Source organism: Cavia porcellus, unplaced genomic scaffold (assembly GCF_034190915.1).
Source record: "Cavia porcellus strain 051 isolate PalLab524CR breed Dunkin Hartley unplaced genomic scaffold, mCavPor4.1 scaffold_26, whole genome shotgun sequence".
Taxonomy (NCBI): Eukaryota; Metazoa; Chordata; class Mammalia; order Rodentia; family Caviidae; genus Cavia; species Cavia porcellus.
In genome coordinates, this window is record NW_026947509.1 from 55031853 (window position 1) to 55051178 (window position 19326).

General features: G+C 54.9%; 1 protein-coding gene across 7 annotated transcripts in view; it reads right to left on the bottom strand.

Annotated features, from left to right (window-relative positions):
• Tns1 (tensin 1) overlaps positions 1-19326 on the bottom strand; it is a 217620-nt gene that overhangs the window by 174471 nt on the left and 23823 nt on the right. For 6 of the 7 annotated variants that reach the window (XM_063237476.1, XM_063237477.1, XM_063237475.1 and 3 more), the window contains exon 2: positions 3777-3891. In XM_063237476.1, the coding sequence (XP_063093546.1) occupies positions 3777-3891 (115 nt within the window). Of the gene's footprint in view, positions 1-3776; positions 3892-14943; positions 15098-19326 lie in introns of those variants that run through there. The other variant, XM_063237478.1, reaches the window with a different exon arrangement.

A 19326-nucleotide genomic window follows, 5' to 3' on the forward strand; every position in this document is an offset into this window, starting at 1 on the left:
GGGCTCTGGCTAGGCCTCCTGCAGAAAGGGCTGCCTGTCTCCCCAGGTGCACCCGGCTCTGAGAAGCAGCAGGTGGCTGCTCTCCACTTTTGGAATGACCAGAAAGTACAGAAAGGAAGTGGCCTTGGCCTAGGCCCCAGACCAGCCCCAGCTGGCAGCCCTCGGACTCTGGAGCTGGCATTTGGGTCTCCCCTAGGGTTTTAGCCTACTGGAAGGATAAGGGTCTGTGCAGGGGACAGTGATGGATGAGGCCAAACTGGTGAAGGCTCTGAGTCCATCCAGTCTCCTCGAGACTTTTCCAAAGCACTTCTTTGAGTCAAAGAAGGAAAACTTCTACAATTCCCTCAAAACCCAGGCTGCATATGCCTGCTATGCTGAAGCCCAACAAAAACATCTCTGCTAGCCCAGAGACAGCATTTCTTATGCCTCTCTGCATTAGCTTTACCCCTGTCCATGTGTGCTCATGACTCCCTATATGTCTGCCTTCCCAGGAAAGTGCAAGATCTTGACCCCAGTACCCAGTATAGTATCTGACCCAGAGGACAGCTCAATCCATGAGCATGTGAGGGAGGCGTGGGTGTCTGGAGGGGAGAGGAAGTCTATGCTGGGAAAACCACCCAGCCTTTGCAGATGTTAAAAGGAAATTTTCCAGGTCCTCCCACCCTTTGGGCTTCAGAGGGGTTCCCTGGTCCCGAGCTGGCATTCTCACAGGAGGAAACTGAGGCCCAAACTGCTAAGAGACTTAGCCAAGGTCACACAGGACACCCAGGGCCACTCTCTTCCCATGGCCTCATCCATCACCGTCCTCTGCACAGAGCCTGGGCCCTAACATTAGCACCTATCTTACAGCCACACACAGAACCGCCCATACCTACCACAGGACTCCAGGTGATGCGGGATGGGGTTGGCTGTTCACAGGCTCAGGATGGCAAGGGCTCGCTGAGCCTGGGTGCCTCTGTGCATGCATCGCTGTCCTGCCTGTAAGTCCCCACACTCCTAGCCTGCCTTGCTTGTCTCTGAGTGCCCAGAACCAAGGTTAGACTCTCCCACCCCAACCGTATCACATTAACCAGAGACACAGGGAGAGGGGAGCAGAAAAACAGCCCAAGCCGCTGGTGAGCAACCAGGGGAAGCCAGTTACTGAGTCTTTATGTATCCTGGGCTTCCCTCTGGCAAAAGTACACTCAACAGTACAAGCAATGGGGACAGCAACTCTTGAGCCTTGAGTTCCAGGCAGTAATGCAGATGCTCACCATGTGAGAGCCGAGACGTGAAAACAGGAGGGGACCAGAGAGCACAGCAAACCCAGTCGAGCTCAGAGAATGAAATGTAGGTGAGAGTTTAGTGCATCTTTAGCCTCGATGCCAGTGGACAACTTCTAGGTATAACCATACCTGTTGACACTGGATGGAAGGACAGATGGATGGGACAGATGATATGATGGACAAGGGATGGGATGGATGGATAGATGGCCTGTCCACCTCACACCACCACAACCTCTTGGTTCCAAAGCACAGAGAAGTTGCTCATTCCTTCCTCTCCCGCCAGTAGCCCAGGGACTCTGAGCAGGCCTAGAGACCCCTGTCCTGCTGAGAGTGCACACAAGATCTGTGGAGCCCAATCTTCCCTTCTGCCTTTCTGCCTGGCCCCTGCACCTTCTGTGGCCCAGTTCTGACACCTAGTGGTGTTTCTGGAGCGTAGCCCTAACTTTCTCCGCTTTTCCTATCAACCCTGGACCTATTACCAGTGCCCAGCTAGAGCTGCCAAACAAGCCTGGCCAATCCCACAGCTCTGCAGTGGTTCACACCAGCAGAGCCTGGTTGGGATCCGGATGAAACTGGAGCCATCTCTCACTCACCTTGGAAGCCCTGCATGCACTTGAAAGTCAAATGTCCTTGTCAATCTGGGCCCTCAGGCCGGGTAAGCCATGGAACACGTGCCACACATATGGAAGCCAAAGGAAACAGCAGTCACAAATGTGCCCAAGACCACAGAGAGAGTCCCCAGGACTTCCTTCTCCTCTACCCTTGCTGCCTCCTATCTCAGCAGCCCTGAGGTCACTGGGGAGAAGGGAAGACACCAGAGACAGAAAGGAACTGGCAGGACAGAGGATCACTGAAAACCGACTCATGCAGCCCCGAGGCATGGGCCAGGGTGAGGGGCCAGCTACACAAACAAAATCCAGATGCCAGTCCTCAGAAATCCCCATGGGGCTCACGGGAACTCACCCAACCCACCTGCAAGTTCCAGCCAGGACTCTTGAGAAGAGGGTGACACCATGTGGCTGATTTTGCCACTGCAAGAATTCCAGTTGCCAACTGAATGCTAGGTGTCCCTGCTTTGCTAGGATTCAGAACAATAGATAACCCTCTGCCCTTTGCCTGCTAAGGGCTCCACACACTCACAGTGGCTCTCGACTGAACACTTCCCGCCTAACACTCCTACCTCCAACACGCAGCTGAGATGTGCTGACCGACTCCCCCACCCCCAGGCGCAGAGTCTAAAAGCTCCTCTCAGCCCAGCCAGCCATGGGCTTTGACCAGTGATGTGACCCGTGCCGGCCCCAGGTTCTTCATCTGTAACACGGGGAGAGCAACGCCTTCAGACACTGTAGCTGGATGGGACCATGCATGCGAGTGCTTTGTCCCCAGTGGAGCTTCAGAAACTGTCCCTAAGGCTGGATGCCAACCTCCTAGCCTGGCATGGAGGGAAGCGTGCAGGAGAGAGAGGCCAGGTGGGAGAGCCAAAGAGCAAAGTCTCCAGGGTAAGAAAGAGCGTGTCCTAGTCAGCCTAAGTGGCATTCTCAGCCTTCACAGGACTTGCCTAGGCCACAGCTAGTTTGAGTATGGAGCACAGGGCAGAGAGCTAGGCGAAGGCTGAGCCCTCCAGGCCTCACGTCCCTGGGAAAGCTGTGCTGTGTGAAGGCCCCAAGGTTTTAGTCAAGGAAGTGACGTGGCCAGATTCACACTTCTAGGTCCCACCTGCAGCTGCCGTGGAGGGCGACTGCAGAGACCAGTGACCAGGACAGGCAGGGGCTGCTGCCAGCCATGCAGACCAGAGATGAGGACTGCTGAATTGGGGGACAGATGCTAGGTTGTTCTGGGGATCCTGGCGATTGGTGGCATGGACAAAGGAGAGGGCACTTGAGTGGGTAGTGGCACTGGCTAGAGAAAGGGGTGCAGGGCCTCCTGACGATTTCCTGGTGTGGCTTGGCTTCTCTGTGACAGTGACTGCCACACCCCAGGCCCTTCCAGGAGTTCATGGAAACAGAGGTTGGGAAAGCTGGGCAGCCATCAGGTCCTACACTGACTCCGACTCCGACTCTTAAATTCCCCCCAAATTGTCACTAGGGGAGGACTGTGGCTTGGTTTCTTTGCAGCACAGCCAGTGCCAGGCACACATCAGCCACACACCCTCCCACATGCTAGGAACGTGGCCCCTACAATCTGTCCACCTCACACACACCACCTTCTCACACACTCCAGCTACATGCCACTCACACATACCCCTATGCTCCCCATACACCTGCCATCCACATGTGTCAGACCTGTCACCTTCACACAAGCTACATGTCATTTCCAAGCCCACCTGCCACATGCCAGCCACACCCCCACACGCGTGCATCCCATGCTAAGGATTTTGGCCTCCTGCCCCAGATGAAAACCAGGCTCAGGTCAGGGCCACAAGGCCATGTGTCCAGCACAGATCCACCTGCCCAGGTGGCCATCTCCTTCTTCCTGAGAACAGCCCCCTGAGCCTCAGGCACCAGCACTCACCTTTGCAGGTGCAGCCCTCCCGGGTGATGGCCTGGCGGCAGATGCCACAGGGCTTCACCTTTTTGAAGGTCTTCACCTTGAAGTGGTGGCTCTTGGGGGCCTCCAGATCCTCTGGCTGTGGGAAGAGAGGCACAGGCATCAGGCAGGGTGAAGGCTGGGGTCTTTGGAAGGAATCAGGGGCTCTGGAGAAGCAGCAGGTAGGAGGGAAAAGAGTAGAGAGGGACAAGCCTGCTTGTGGGTTGCAGAAAGAAGGAGGCGCCCAGGGACAGACAGCACTGAGCAGGTGACAAGATGCTCACCCCAGACTCCCAGACTTGCATGGATCAGAGATCAGGGTTCACAGAGCAACCAGAGGCCTCAGCACCCACGGACAGCAGAACCCTCCATGGCTTCCCATCCACCACTTTTACTGCTTCTTTATTGGGGCATGAGTGACACACAGGAAAGGGCACAAAGTTTAAATGTCAAAATGGATTACTAATTGGGCTGGGGCTACAGCCCGGCAGGAGGGCATGGTGAGGCTTTGAGGTCCATCCCCAGGATTCCTCCCAAAAGCATTGCTTAATATACCTTTACGATTATGCACCCCATGTGGCCACACCCAAAAAGCTCCCTCATGTCCCCTGCCAGGCGGGCCTTCCCCAACATAAATGCTGCTGGGACTTCCCTGGCCCAAGAATCTTTTGCCAGGTTTTTAAACTTCACAGCAGTGGACTACACAATATGCTGTCACGTGCAACTTCCCTCACGAAACAGTGATCTGGGAGAGCATCTGTGCTGTCACAGAAAGCAGCTGCTCCTTCTGTCTCAGTGTGTGTGGCATGCCACTGTCTGAATGATGGTCCCGGGCTTCGCCCGCCCATGTCCCCAGCATGCCTTCCTCCCAGGCCCTCTCCATCCCCAGCCCAAGAGGCCTTTTCCATCTTTATTTTTGTCCTCTATTCCTTGCACAGCTCTTTTCCACAAGGCTGGGAATCAAACCCAGAGCTTCATGCATGCTAAGCTCTCTCTGTCTAACAGTGAACTCTACCCCAGTTCTGGGCAAACATGGCTAAGTTCCTGCTTTAAACTGCACCACCTTGCACATGAAAGGACAGGCCTATAGCCCAAGCCATCTACTATATCCAACTTTCCCGGACCCCTAGGCCATCCCTTCACAGGCCTCAGTTTCCCCTGGGGAGCAGTACCCCTCTGGAGCTCTGAGAGTCTCTCCTTTGTAACATGCAGTGAGATCACACCCCGGGCCACAAAGCCCTGCATGTCACTGCCCACCCTACATCCCAGCCCAGGCACAGACTGGGGGTGCTCCCTGGTCAGAGGACCCCCAGTCTGTGTCTGGGCTGGCATTCCAGAATCTCAGGTATCCCCCCAGTGTCTAAACTGCTCTTTCCCTGCAGAGGCTGGAGGGATGCAGCAGTTTCCCCTCACCTCTCCCAGGCACAACGTTTCTGACATCCCCCTGCACTGGCATGGGCACACGCATAGGCACATGCAGAGACAAGGTCGCAGACACTGCCATGTGGGCAGGAGGCCGCCACTCTTCAGCGTCCCTGGTGTGCTTCTAGCTCTAGCATCTCCCATCCCTGAGGCGGGGGTGGGAGGGATAACTGCGCACTCAAAGGACCAAGAATGGGGGGTCTCAGCATATTCATAAAGGACCACCAATTGGGGACACTGTAGAAGGGAGTCCTGAGGGGAAGAGACAGAGCCCCTGAGACAGAGAGGGACTGGGGTGAGGAGGCAGAGAAAGAGAAAAGACACAGAGAGGCAGGCAGGGGGGGGAAAGCAGACGAAGATAAAAGCAGAGACAAAGGAAGAGACCAAAAAGTACACACAGTGAGAGAGATTAGATAGAAACACACAGAAACTAAGAGGGGAGCCGGAGGATCAAAGAGGGAGGCAGACAAAAAGACACCAGAGCTCCTAACTACCAAATCCGAGAACATCTAAGCACCAAAATACATAACGATAGTAATGGCTTAAATGAAGCCATTGTATTATAAAGAAACGATGAACAAATGGAAGGTTGATGCGAAATGGAGCATTTTTGTAGTCTCAGAGCACTTTCCCCCACCATACTCATAAATTACAGAGTGAGTGGGGGCGCCTTTTCCTGGCAGTCACCACTTCAATCAAATAATCAAAGTGATCGCCAGTAATGGGACAAGAGCAAGTCGTGCGCCGGGGAGGGAGGACTGAGAACAGAACATCGCTTCTGCGACTCTCCTGCCAAAAATCTAATCAAGGGAAAACACCGGGCCAAACTGAGGGGCAGTCTCCGAATTAAATGCCCTGGAATCTTCCAAGTGACAAGGTCACAAAAGTCAAGGAAGCCAGAGGAGATTTCTAGACTGAAGGAGACTCAAAGACATGACAAGTCTATCATGCAGCTGCTGGTTCTGAACCGGATGCTTTCATGCTCTTAAAGGACAGCGTGGGGACAACTGGACAAGCCTGCATGGAGTCTGAGGGTTAGGCTGTAACCTAGCATTCGCATCAATGTACTAATTTGGGTTGACAAACGCATTGGTAAGAAAATAAGGAAAATATTTAGGGGTGATGGAGCATCACATCAAAATAGCCCAGGAGTAAAAAGCTCTCTGCACTGTGCTGTAAACTTTCTGACCTTTGAGATTGTTTAGAAATTCAGAGGGACCAGAAAAGAAAAGAAAGTAGAGGGAGAGAGCAGAAGACCCCAGGACCCCAGCAGTGCCCCCTGGCGGCTGCAGGGATTGCCAAGTCACCCTGGCCAAAGCACCCAGGAGCTTCTGCAGGCGTGTGGTGATGGGCATGTGGCATTGCCCAGTCCTTGGCTTCCCTCTTGTGGCCCCACCCCACAAGAGGGGACGAGAAGTCCCCTCCACTCTGCTGCCTGCCCCCGGCCCCGTTCCCGTCTCTGCTGGCAGCCTTCCCAGCAATCTCTGTCACAGACGTTCCAGGGCGGGGCCCAGCCCCACGTCAACTGCAGCAGCCCTGGCCTGGGCAGGGGAAAGAGCAGACAGGGAATTGAAGTTCTGATTAAGGGTTATGTTACAGGGCCCTCCAGGAAACCCCAAAACATCCCTGAGTCTGCTCTCCCGCCCCACTGAGCCCAGCAAAACGTCTCATTCTAGTGTGTCCTCTAAACTCCTCTCCCCACTTCCCAAACCCAGCACCTCCCCTGAAACCCAGGGAAGAGCTTCGCTCCAGAACACAGCAGGAACAGCGGAGTCTCCCAGGAGGCGAGGAGCAGTCAGTCCACTGGGCAGATATGCAAGAAGTAGAGCCTTCCAGACTGTTCCGCGAATGCTCGGTTTGCCCACTCAGCCCCACAAAATCTGAGTTTACAAAATCACCCTGCCCTGCAGGCCAGGGTTTAGATACTCTCTGACCTTGCTCATGCCACACGAAGCAGCACCTCCCTCCCCTGGCTGCCTCAGCACACTCCAGCCCTCACCCCTACCCTGCCCTGCTCTGCTAAGGAAGCCCTGGGACCAACATCTAAACAGCATCGCTGGCCTTCTCTGGGGCTCTAAGTCCAGTCAGTCCGAGTCGGAGGGAGAGTAGGGAATGTGTCCCTTTAGAATGGAGGGACTGGGCTATGCTGATGGTTACAAAGAGCAAGAGGTCTGAGAAGACATTGTCCCCTGCAGAGATGCTGGAAGACACGACAGGGGGAAGAAGCCCAACTCTGCCATCCCTGTGAGTGGTCCAGGCTTCCCTGTGATGAAACAGTGTCAAAGGGCCTTGGGGACAGTCACCACGTAGGTTTAGATGTCCCCAGGATGCAGGAGGAGAGTCTAAGGTAGGCTGACTCCTTCAGATATTTTAGGGAGCTGTCCCTGAAGAATGGACCACGAAGGACACGTGAGGGACCCAGGCCAAACAGATGGGAGGCAGAGCTTGACCAGGGGCAAATCCGCAAAACCCCAGTGGTAAAATCTGGGCTGTTGGGGGCCATCCCTGTCCTCCCTGGGGTGCTTGGCAGGTACAGGCCTGGCATGCAAACGAACCCCATGAAGTAAACGAGCCCATAAACACAAAGCCATGCAAGGGCAATGACTTGTTTCAACAGTGAGCATTTTCCTAACAAGTGGCAGACAGCCCCGTGGAGCTGAGCCCTTGGCCCTGCCCCTCCTGGGCTACTAGAGAGACTCAGGGGCAGAGCAGGGCACAGCCACAGCAGGAGCCACCTGTCCTGTCTCTCCAGCCCACACCCCCTCAGGAGCCAGAACCTAGGGAAGGGGAGGGGTCTAGCTGGGGTCATTCTTCCCTGCCCTACAAATCCACCATGCAACCTCAGGCTTTCTGGGCTGGCCCTCAGGGGCACCCTGGCCTGTCCCTGCCCCCTTTCAGCTCAGCCTGCCAGCCAGCTTGCCCAGCCAGAAGGGTGCGGCACATCTGGCTCCGGCAACCGTGGCGGAAGTCCTTGGCTCTGGATGGGAAAAGCTGCTTACTGGGTTCCTCCCTGCCCCATGGGCAGAGCAGCAGCGGGGTTGCTGAAGGGGGCAGGAGTCCCAGTAATTCTCCAGCTCAGGAGTCACCCCCAAGCACGACCCAGCTCTGCACCCTGCAAGGCTCCCCGTGGTGAAGCAGCCCGGGTAACATGAGGACAGAGCAGAAGTCTGCCAGGCAGTGAACAAGACAGCCTGGCAAAGGGGTGGCCGTGAAAGAAGACAGGACAGGCCTGGAAGGTCAGCTCCTGGCTACCCTCCAGCAATGTCCCCTCTAATTAGACTGAGAAGCCTGAGGGGGACTCCAGATTCAACTTGAATTAGGCTTCCCCTACATCTCACCTTCACATAGACACAAAGTTTCTGCCTTCCCCAGGCCTTCGGCCAGCTAGTGGCCTGCCCAAGTTCTTGGTCATCCTGGTGGAAAACTCTGAGTCACTCTCAACGCCTCCCTGCTCTCCCCCACCCTCCAGCCAAGCAGCTGCCAGAGCCCATGACTCCTGCCTGGTTCCCTCCTGCTAATGTCTCTCCTGGGCTGTCAATACTCCTGCCCCTGCCTTGTTTGGGCCCTGTCACTTCTGCCCAGAGCTGTTGCAACAGGCTTCCAGGGCCCTGACATGGATGTGCCCCTCCAGATTCTCCACTGTCCACATGGGGCCACTTTTGCCTCCCCTGCCTGATCTGTTCTCTGCATAACCACAGAATATGGATCACACTTGGGAATTCAGCATCAGTGCAACCCTAAGATCTAATGTGCAGCTACCCGCTCAAACAGCCCATCACAGCTGGGTCACTGAATGTTTCGATTCTGGATCCAGGACCCAGTAGGGGTCATAATATTGTGTGTGTGTGTTTGTGTGCTCCTAGGGATTGAACCCCAGATCTTTTCACTGAGCTACATTCCCAGACTTCTTTTTGTTTTTGTTTTTGTTTTTTGTTTTTTGTTTTGGAGATAGGATCTCATTAAGTCGATAAGTTGCCCAAGCTGGGCTCAAACTTTCAATTCTCCTGCCTCAGCCTCCAGAGTCCATTACATTTAGTGATCAGGTATCCCTCGTTCTTTAATCTAAAACGTTATCTATTTTTCCTCTGTCTTTTATGACACTACAGTTTTTAAACATGCTAGGATGATTCTTTACAGAAGTCCTTCAACCTGGGTTTGTCTGTCTCCTCACAAGTCCCCTGCAGGCTTCACTTATCCCAGGAGTCAATTACTATTCCAAGTTGCCTTGGCATCCACTTAAAATATAAGTTCGCCTCTCTGGTACCAGAAGAAAGGCTCCATCACCTGGTTCCGGTTCTACATCCCAGCCCCACCCCAGTTCCTGTGTTGATCCTGCCATCTGGCTTATACAGCTCCCTGCTGGGACCACCTCCCTATGGGGCAGCCACAGACAGCCAACTTCACTAGCCCTGCTGACAGTCACGCCCCCAGGGATGGTGCAGATGTCACAGGGGCCACCTCTCGGTCACAGTATGACCTCTGGGAACTCATACCCACTTACTCCAAACCAGAAGGCTCCTGGGAAACCTGTTCAGACAATGCCTGGACAACACGGCCTAAGGTTTCTCTTGCTGTCTCTCTCTCCCCACCCTCCAACACACCACACACTCCCCTGCATCCATAATAAAATCTTCATTTCCACCTTCCACCTTGCATTTCTCTGAATCACTCTCTCTTTGAAAGACCCTAAGTTAAGGTGACCCCAGGATAGAACTTGGTGCAGTCTGACTTCTCCACCTGTCAGGGGGGATGACTCCAGGCATGCTGTTCAACCTCCTCCTGCCTCACTTTACTAATCTGTTAAATGAGCTAATAATAGCAGCCGCGCATAGGTGCTGTGCAGAGGAGCTGAGGTCTGCAAAGCAGCTGGAGCTGCGCCTGGCACACAGGAAGTACTCAGCAGAAGTGAGCCGGGACTCCCATCAACTGTCCTCCTGTGTGCACTGAACCAGCGCACCAAGTGGCACGCGTGTACTCCTGCTCTGTGTCACCCATGTCTCGGCACAGCCCGAGTCTCAAACAAGTCTGAAGGGGGAACTGAGTGGCACTGTGCTGGCCTGGGTTCCCTGGGTTGTAACTGTACCCCACTCCCACAGACCTGCTCTCAGGGGATAGAGAACTCAGGTCACCTTCTTCACAGCCACGCACAGCAGGTGCTGACGTCACATGGCTGAGGAGAGAACCCTTGGACTCCAGGTAGCCCAGATCTGCACAGAAGGGCGGTCAGTAGGGCCTGACATCTCCTGACCCTCCCTGCAGGTCAAAGAGGCCAAGGCAAGGCTCTGGGGCCCAGGATTCACTCAGCTGGGAGCCCTCGGCTCTGACTCTGGCTTGGTACCGGAGCCCAGTGGTTTCTCACCATCAATTCCATTCTCTCCCCCAATCCTTCATAATTTCAGCCTCTAAATTCCTGAGCATTAGGCCTTTCCTGCTTTCAGTGAAAACAGTCATTCAAGTCATTCAACTGGGGGTGTACTAAGATGTGGGAACTCTGAGGCCCACGAAAGGGGCCACATGCCGAGGTGAGGAGCAGGCCCAGGGTCCCTCTTTCAGTCCTCACAGTGACATCCTGTGGTGGGGCAGAGGATCTTACTCTTGCTCTGCGGGTCAGGCAGGATAATGGAGCAAGGACACAAATCCAAGCCTGTCTCAGGCAGGGTCCCCGGATCCCCAAGTAAGACACTAAGGCATGGCCTGTGGCCAGGGTGTCCTCGGCTACTTGGGGATTCTATCAGAGGAGACACCGGCTCCTTTCCTCTCAGAGGTTTTTCCTGACAGCTCCCCTCCACCACTACCCCCAGTCCAGGTTAGGTCCCCCCTTAAAGGTCCCCACAGGGTCCCTCCTCTCTGTAACAGCTAAGCATCCTTGCAATCATTAGACCAATACCCACAAGGTGCTTGAACAAAGTAGGCACTTTAGTTACTGTGATAATTAGGTGACAAAATAATCAGATGGCTCTTTCATTCCAGCACCTCCCAATGCCATTCTCCACCCCTGGACTGCCCCCATGCCCTAACGTACCTTCCGACTCTTGAGGAACACTGAACCAGGAGCCATGTGGCCTCAGGAAAGCCACTTCCACTTCCTGATTCCCTTCTCCTTGACTGTAGACTGGGACTAATCGTCCCTTCCCACAGTGAGGTCCCACAGACTGCACTGAGGTTTAAACAAAACTGTGCAGCCCAATGCAGTGTATGAGGGTAAGGTACAGAAGCGAGGATAAGGACCCTGGGAGGACCACATAGCTTGTGAGCACCAGGGCCAGGACTCCAGGCTGGCTACTGTCCACTCTGGCCACTGCAGGGAAAGATGTGCACCAGTCCTAGGAAACCCCTTGCCACTGACCTTGAATGTCCTGTCCAGAAGTATCCCCAGCGCAAGAAAGCCTCCATTAGGAGGCAGCAGGTCAGGGGCCAGGTGACCTTAAAAATGTGCCAGAAGGGCTGACCTTGCAGTCTTAGGACGCTTTCCTAAATACAGACTCGGATTATCTCCCTTAAAATCTAACAACCAAGGCTGGAGGCATAACTTAGTGAATGAGCATCGAGCAGCCCTGAGGCCTTGGATTGATGCCTAGTGCTACAAAAACGCACACAAAAAAATGAAGCCCTAACGACCCTAGAGACAGCACAGAGATGTGCAGCTGCTTGACTGGTCACACAGCTACCAGAGTGCCAGGACCAGAATCAAACCCTCCACTGCACTAGCAGCCGGCACACTATGCTCTCACTCAACGCGGCGGAAAAACAGAGCAGCGTTTCTCCAGCGCATGGTGCTTCTTTCCTGTCACTTTTTAAACACTTTGCAAAAGGAAAATTTTATCTCAGACCCTGGTTAGTCTCAGGCAGCACAGGCCGGTCCCGAGACCCACCATCAGGAGGCCCTGACAGGTGGACACAAGCAGAGAAATCAGAGGACAGAGGGGCCAGGCCGGGGTCTATGTGGCAAGAGCCACTTGCAAGGAATCCAAAGGCTCACAAGGACCCTTCTGACAAAAATGTGTGCTCAGCACCGGGCAGGACACCAGCTCCAGAAAACAGAACTCATCATTGTCTGCAGCTGGAAATGGCCCTAGAGAAGAGCATGCGGGTTTCTGTGAGGTCCAGGAAGCCAAGTGACCAGCTGCTAGCCACAGGGCCTGCTCATGAGACAATCCAGGATGCACTTGGTCCCAGCCCCTCCCTGCCTCAGGGCTCTGGTGACCCCACCCTAATGAGCCCTTTGCAGCTCCTCGGAACAACACCCCTCTGGAAGGAAGGCCCACAGCTCTGATTCAACTCACTCGACACCAACACGCTTCAATTAATAGGCGTGTAATTATTTTCTAAATAAACCATGCTTGAGTATGTAATAGCAAATGGAAGCATTTGATGAGAAAATCAAGTTATGCATAATATATAGCTATGCGCCTGAGCTAATAAAGTGATTTTTATTCCTAGAGCTTGTTAGAATGATGCCCTACAGAAGAAGTACTACTTCCTGGACAAAATATCAGCAGCTGTCCCCAAACGGGAAGACAGGAACACACATACCCATATGCACTCATTCTGGGCACGAGACCTGTCTCCTTCTGTCTGCCTCTATTTACCTCCCTGAGGCTGCAGATCCAGCCAATCCTTGGTCCCTGAAGATCTAGGCAGAATCCTTGGACAGTCAGGGAAGACAGCCCAAGCACTGGGTCCCTATCCCACTACCTGCTTCCCAGGGAGATCCTGGGCCCACCACATGGGATCTGAAGTCAGGAAGGAGGATGAGGAGGGAGGGGCATCATCAGCATTTAGCAAGCACCAACTGTGTGCCGCAGTGGCAATCCTGCCACACACTCTCTGTCCTCACTCAAGGTGCGCTGGTACAGACCCAGAAATGGAGGCTCCAGAGGGGAACTGTTTGGCCAACGCTGCCATCTGATACATGGTGGCATCAGGACTTGAATCCATCCCTGCCTGGTGTTGAAGTCCACATACTTCCCACCTCCTCAGCAAGGTCTCCAGGGCCTCCGGGTCCCTCTCTGTGGTTGATGCCATCAGTTCCTTCATCCCCACCACAAACACACATCCCAGCCAGGCTGAGGCCCACCCAGGAGGAGCAAGGGAGTGGGCATGCGCAGATAACGGGGATGGGGGCGGAGCCCTGATACACAGGGACCACATCCTCTGTCCAGTGCCAGAGTACAAAGACCACCTAGGTAGGGACAGGGGCTGGGGCACTGGGAGAGACAGCAGGGAGGAGAGGATGCAGGCTCTTCTGGTTTTAAAGAACCCCAAGAAAGCAGCATCCCTTACCACAGCTTAAGAAAGTGACCTGGTCACCAGCATCCTCTGCCACTTCTCACAGACACTGTGACCCCCAGAGGGTCCTCTCCAAATGCCAGACACTGCCACTACCCAGACACCAGGACAGTCTCATGTCTGCCTCTCTCTAATCCCCTTTCTCTGCCATCCTCAGTTCATCTGTGAGGAAACTGAGGCTCGATGGGGTGAGGCACTGTTCCCAAAATCTCTCAGCCAAAGTGGCCTTCAGAGCTCTCTGTGTGTCCACAACAGCCCCTCACCCCTGGTGGTCTAACTGCTGTCCCTCCTGCTGCAAGACCCCCTCAGTAGCCACCTCCATTCTGAGCACAAAGAGGAGTTTGGCCAAGGCTCCACCTTGCAGATGTCAACCCTGGCCCAGCCAGCCCCCGATATATCCATCCTTTGTGTGGGGGACTCTGGGCACCAAATCTGTCACTCAGACCCTCACACTGCCCAGTCTGCACCCAAACCCCTCATTCCAACCCCACCTCCACCTTACCCAACTCTGCCCAAAGTACACCTGGCTGCCCAAGTCTGCTTTCCCACAACTGCCTTCAGCCAGGGCTCCCCTGGGCCCTCCCAAGGACTAGCCAGGACAGGGATGGAGCAGGAAAGGCCACCTCTGGATCCAGGGCCCAAAGCCCCATCCCCCAAAGCAGCCATCGCTCTTAGAGGCAGACGTTAACCTCGACCAGGGATGACTTCCTGGCCCTCCTGACCCCTGTGCATGCCTTCGTCCAGCTCAGACAGCCTGCAGGAGCCCCTGGGGGACAGGGGCCTCCTCCACCCCCTACCCCCAGCCCTCTCATCCCCCTTCCCGGCACTGTTCAGCCATGGCTGGCCTCGAATCTTGAGCTCTCGTTGCATGGACCCCCAGGCCTATCTGCAACCCCTGTACCCGCTAACTTCCTGAGAAAAAGGAAAAAGAGCAGCCCACAGTGCCCTGCTCAGGGCAAGGAGGTCTTGTAAAGCTGGGAGCTGTGCAGGAAAGGAGGGGTGGAAGCTGAAATTGGGTCTAGAAGGGATACAAGTGATGGAATCCGAGAATTCCTTCCAATCCAGCTTTTCCAGATGCAACATTCCAGGTGCTCAGTTCCTGCTTCCAGGCCCCAGTCACCGACCTTGCCTCAAACTCCAGAGGGGACAGAAGAATGGTCGCCCCAGTGCAGGATGGGGGGCAGGAAAGACTCTAAAACTAAAGAAACCTTTCAGTGGCTTCTCCCTACTTATAGCCCTGGACTCAATGCGGGGGGCTGGGAGGAGAAGCCAGATGTGTTGACCCCCAGAACCAGAACGAAGACCGAACTAAAAGCTGCTGAAGTCAGTCTGTCCTTCTAGTATCCCTTCACCCCAACACTGCCCTCCCACCTTCCAGGTTCTCAGCTGCAGGATGAGGGATGGGGGCAGGGGACTTTGGAGCTAAAGCAGCTGGACCTACCCAGAGCATGCAGGACAGACAGATCCACGTCATCTTCGGTGGGTCCTGCCCCTCAGGCCACACGAGGGCCTGCAGAGCACACCCTGGAGCTTGCAGCACCCACAGAACAGGCAGAAGGGAGCACAGAGCAGTGTACGTTCACTCAGCCAGCATCTGTGGGCCTCTCGCCTGCCGGCCGGCCTCCAGCTCCCCTCCCTCCTGCTCCTCCCACCCCACCGCCTTGTCCCAGCCTCCTCCCTCCTCCTCCCTCCCATCTCCACTGGTGGCGCCAGGGGTCAGAAGCTCAGCTTGGTGAGTGTCACAGGGACAGGGCAAACGGAGAGCTACCTGAGGCAGGATCCCTGAAGCCACCCCACTCTTAGCCACGCAAGCTCTGTGAGCCACCACGCCTCCCTGTGCCTTCTGACCCAGGACCCACAGGCCAGACCACAGCCCACTCTTTACTGCAGATTGGACTAGGCACTGGAAGCTGCCACACCATCCACGGACAGACAGACAGATCTTGGACAATGGTCCACGTACCCAGAGGTTCCTTGCACTCTCCCCCACCTCCCAATACCATGCATGCCCTCCTGCTCCGAGCACACACACATTTATTTGCACACACACAGCTGGAACAGCCCCTGGTGAACACAGACTGCTCCAAGCCCAGGACAGGCCTTGACACAGGACAAACGGACCAGATGCGAAGCGGGGCCCTGCCCCTAGGCTGTGGGTTTCGCTCCAGTTTTTTTTTTTCTATTTCTTTTTTACCCCCCTCTTTCTTTCCTCCAAACATCTGTCCCAGCCCTTCCTGCCCTTCTGAAAGAGAGCCCGCTCCAGGCTCCCGCGAGAGTCTGTTTTTCTTGACTGTACCCTGGGCCAACATTTGGTTTGCATTTCCCCACTTCCTCCTCCCCCGCCGGCGTGGCTGCCTGGGCTTCTCACTCCCACCATTCCCACTCCTCCCCCTTCCCCACAGTGTCCCCCTGCCCCTGGCTCTCCCCACCCTCACCCCACCTTTGCCCACAAGCAACACATTGGAGTTGTATAGAGCTGAATGAAGATGGGGTACAGAATCCAGATGGATTCCCAGGGAGCAAAGAGGGGACCCCTGAAAAAGCTGTCCTGGGTCCTCATTGTCTGAATCCACTCCCCAGCCCCCAAACAGAATAATAAAAAATGCTCCTCCCTGAGTTCTGGCCTTGACTGGACCCAGGCAGGGTGGGTGGGGGCAGTGAATCACCACTCTGTGCTTCAGAGCTGTCCAGAGGGGAAAGGACTCAGTCCCACCCCCTTCTGTGGACGCGCACACAGCAGGACACACACATGGGCCAGCTCACAGGGACACACAGACTCGAGGAAAGGACCCGCCCACCTGTGGCTGACACTGAGACTTCTTTTCCCCCAATACTGAGGACTGAATCCAAGGTCACCACACTGAGCCACATACCCCACCTCCTTTTTATTTTTGTATTTTGAGACACAGTCTTGCTAAGTCACTAAGTGGCTCAAGCTGGGTTCAAACTTGGCAATCTGCCTGCCTCAGCCTCCCAGAGTGCAGGGATTGCAGGCACACACCTTGCCACTCTGTCAGCACCACATACAACACAGCCCCGGGATTGGCTCTGCACAGCCAGTCTCTCCCACCACGAGGACCTGCTGAACCAGGCTTGTGGGCCTCCAGCCAGAATATCTATCTGGAATGAGAGGGAAGCACTTTTGTCCAAGAAGGGGCTGCCATGATCTGATACCCAGGCTGTGACTTCAGTCTTTCTGAAAGGTGGGGGAGGGGCCGCTGAAGCAAGGGGTCTGAGTCTGGTCTTTCCTAGGGCAGTGCCTGTACCAGGAGTCCTAGTGCCCCTAAGTGTGTGACGGCGAGGAGTCTGGGTCTCCTCTCCATCCTCCTCTGGTCCTTCTGCAGGGCTGTGGGGCTGGACAAAGTCCTGCCATCATCTCACCACCCCATGTACCCTTGTCCCCAGGCTCCCTGCTTCCAAGGCCACCAGGGCTCAAGCATCTGCAACTGAAGGGACCCATGTTCCACCTCAGCTGGCCCCAAGCCACCAGTCCCTTCAACAGTTCAGGGCACAGCTGGCTCAGGGCTGACACCCCGTACCCACCCACCCATTGCCTCCTTCCCCGCCTACTCCACAGCCCTTTGCTGCTACATCACTCTCACCATCACCGTCATCACTGTCACTGAAGACGTGCCTTTCCAGCCACTATCCTGGGAGTTCTGAGAAATCACCTTGGAGTTTCTCAGAAGTGCTGGAAAATCAAGTCACAGCGACACCAACATGTCTGGCCTCCTGGTGGGGGTGCCTAGAAGCCTCAGCTCTGCCACCTCATTGGTCCTCTCTGCAGGGACTGAAATGCAGGCCAAGGGCTCTGTGTGGAGTCTGCTGGAAAGCACTCTGCCCCCACATTCCCCATCTCTCTCTCCAAGCATAGAAGGGACCCTCCATATCTTAATGTCTCCTTAGCAGGGAGTCCCTTCTGCTACCTAACCACTATCCTCCTGTTGAACTCTGCCCCTGGAGGCCTCTCTAACAGTGCTGTAAGTACCCTGCTGCAAATAGGTCTATTGTGCTGCCTCTCTAATGTTTCCTTCTTAACCCACACATGGGACACTTTGGGGAACAAGGATAAGTCCTGGGTTTTGTATCCCCAGAGCCTGGCATACAGCAGGTGCCAGAACGAATGAATCAACCAATCGATCAACTGATGCGTCCTAACATAGCCTGCTGCTGTTAGCATCTCCCCTTCCCTTCCCACACCTGCCTTCTCTCCCCCTTGGATGGGCCTTGGGCAGCTTCTCACCTCGGAGCTGCTCTCGCAGGCTGGAGGCCCTATACAGTCCTACCCTGTGCCTGGACCTGGTCTGACACTGGCAGACACAGGCTGTGCCTGTGCACACCAGAGATTGGCTGAGGTTTTTGTGGAGTGATCCTGGTGACCTGGGAACCTGGCCACCACTATCCTGGGCCATCTCTCCCCATCCCCAAACTTCTTGGCAACATGTTTATGTCCAATGCATGCCCTCCCCTTTGCACACAGAGAGCTCCCTGGCTCCTCCCTCCCAGCCCCTGCTCAACAGCCAGCTGAAGAAACAGGCAGTGCTGTGGGCTCTGGTCCTGATATGGAGCCAGCAGCACCAAGCAGAGGCAGCACGACCGGTGGGCGTGTGCAGAAAAGGGCCAATGGTCTGGGAAGCCTGGTACTGCTCTCTCCATGCCTTAGTTCCCTCACCTGCAAAATGGCCAGGCTGGAGGCTGGAATTATAGGAATGTCGCTCGCTCCAGGCCTGGCTAGCCCATCGCTTGATGTGGCACTGAACATTTCCTCTGCCACCACAGGTCACAGAATCTGAAGGTCACAGGACATCAGTTCCAGAAATGCCTTCGAGACCAAGGGCCACAGCAAGAACCTATGGAGCCCCAGGGAAGAGGATTAGAAATGGGGGCTTTGGGCACCTGAACAGGCCACACTGCTCAGCTCCAGCCCCGGAGTCACGGAGCCACAGGAGCCCTCATCATCAGTTGTCTTGATCTGACAAAAGAAGCCCCATATCTGCATTGGTATTTAAAATTTCTCACAAAATATGAAAAACACAAATTCTAAAGTGTTCTGAACTCTGAAAGTTAAATTAAATGTCTGCCAGAGGAGTCGCGTCTTTGAGACACTCACACTTCACGCCACCCCTTGGGCAATGGAAAACCACAGTGCACGGAGGGTGAGGGGAATGGTGCAGAGCTGAGGCCGCAGAGCCCGTCCAGAGCACAGCTGCCCTTTTGGGGTTCCTAGGCCCCAGATTTCTCCTAAGTGCCAATGCTGAATGGTCACTGTAATGCTAAAATCCCATGCAGCCCCACAACCCCCACCTCACATCCTGGAGATATGCACACCGCAGCCTCCCTCCCAGCCACAGGAAGGTGCAGGGCAGCGTTGGGTTCCTCATGGGCATTCTATTGTAGATTCCAGCAGCATACCGAGATCTCAGCTCCCAGATTCCCACCCTTTTGTCCCCTCAGACTCTACCACTTCTCCCTTGCCCCAGGAAAGAGCCCCCCTAACTACTGCCACTCAACCTGTGGTGTCTTCTTTCAGCTACCTGCAAAACCTCCTTTTACAGGTGCAGAAACTGAGGCAGAAAGAAGTTTAGCAACTTGCCAGACTCACATGCAAACATGCATGGCAATGAAGCCTGGGGCACCTGATTCCCCCATCTCCCAGGGATAGAGAAGGCTCATAAAAGGGGTTATGTCTATGTCACTCATAGAGACACGGACTGTCTTCTCTATCCTTCACCCCAGTGCTACTGCTGTGGTCCCAGGAAGGCGATCAGTTGCCCTGGCTCCAAGTCTGTCTGGGTGAGGGGCAGGGAGGACACAGAGGAAGCCC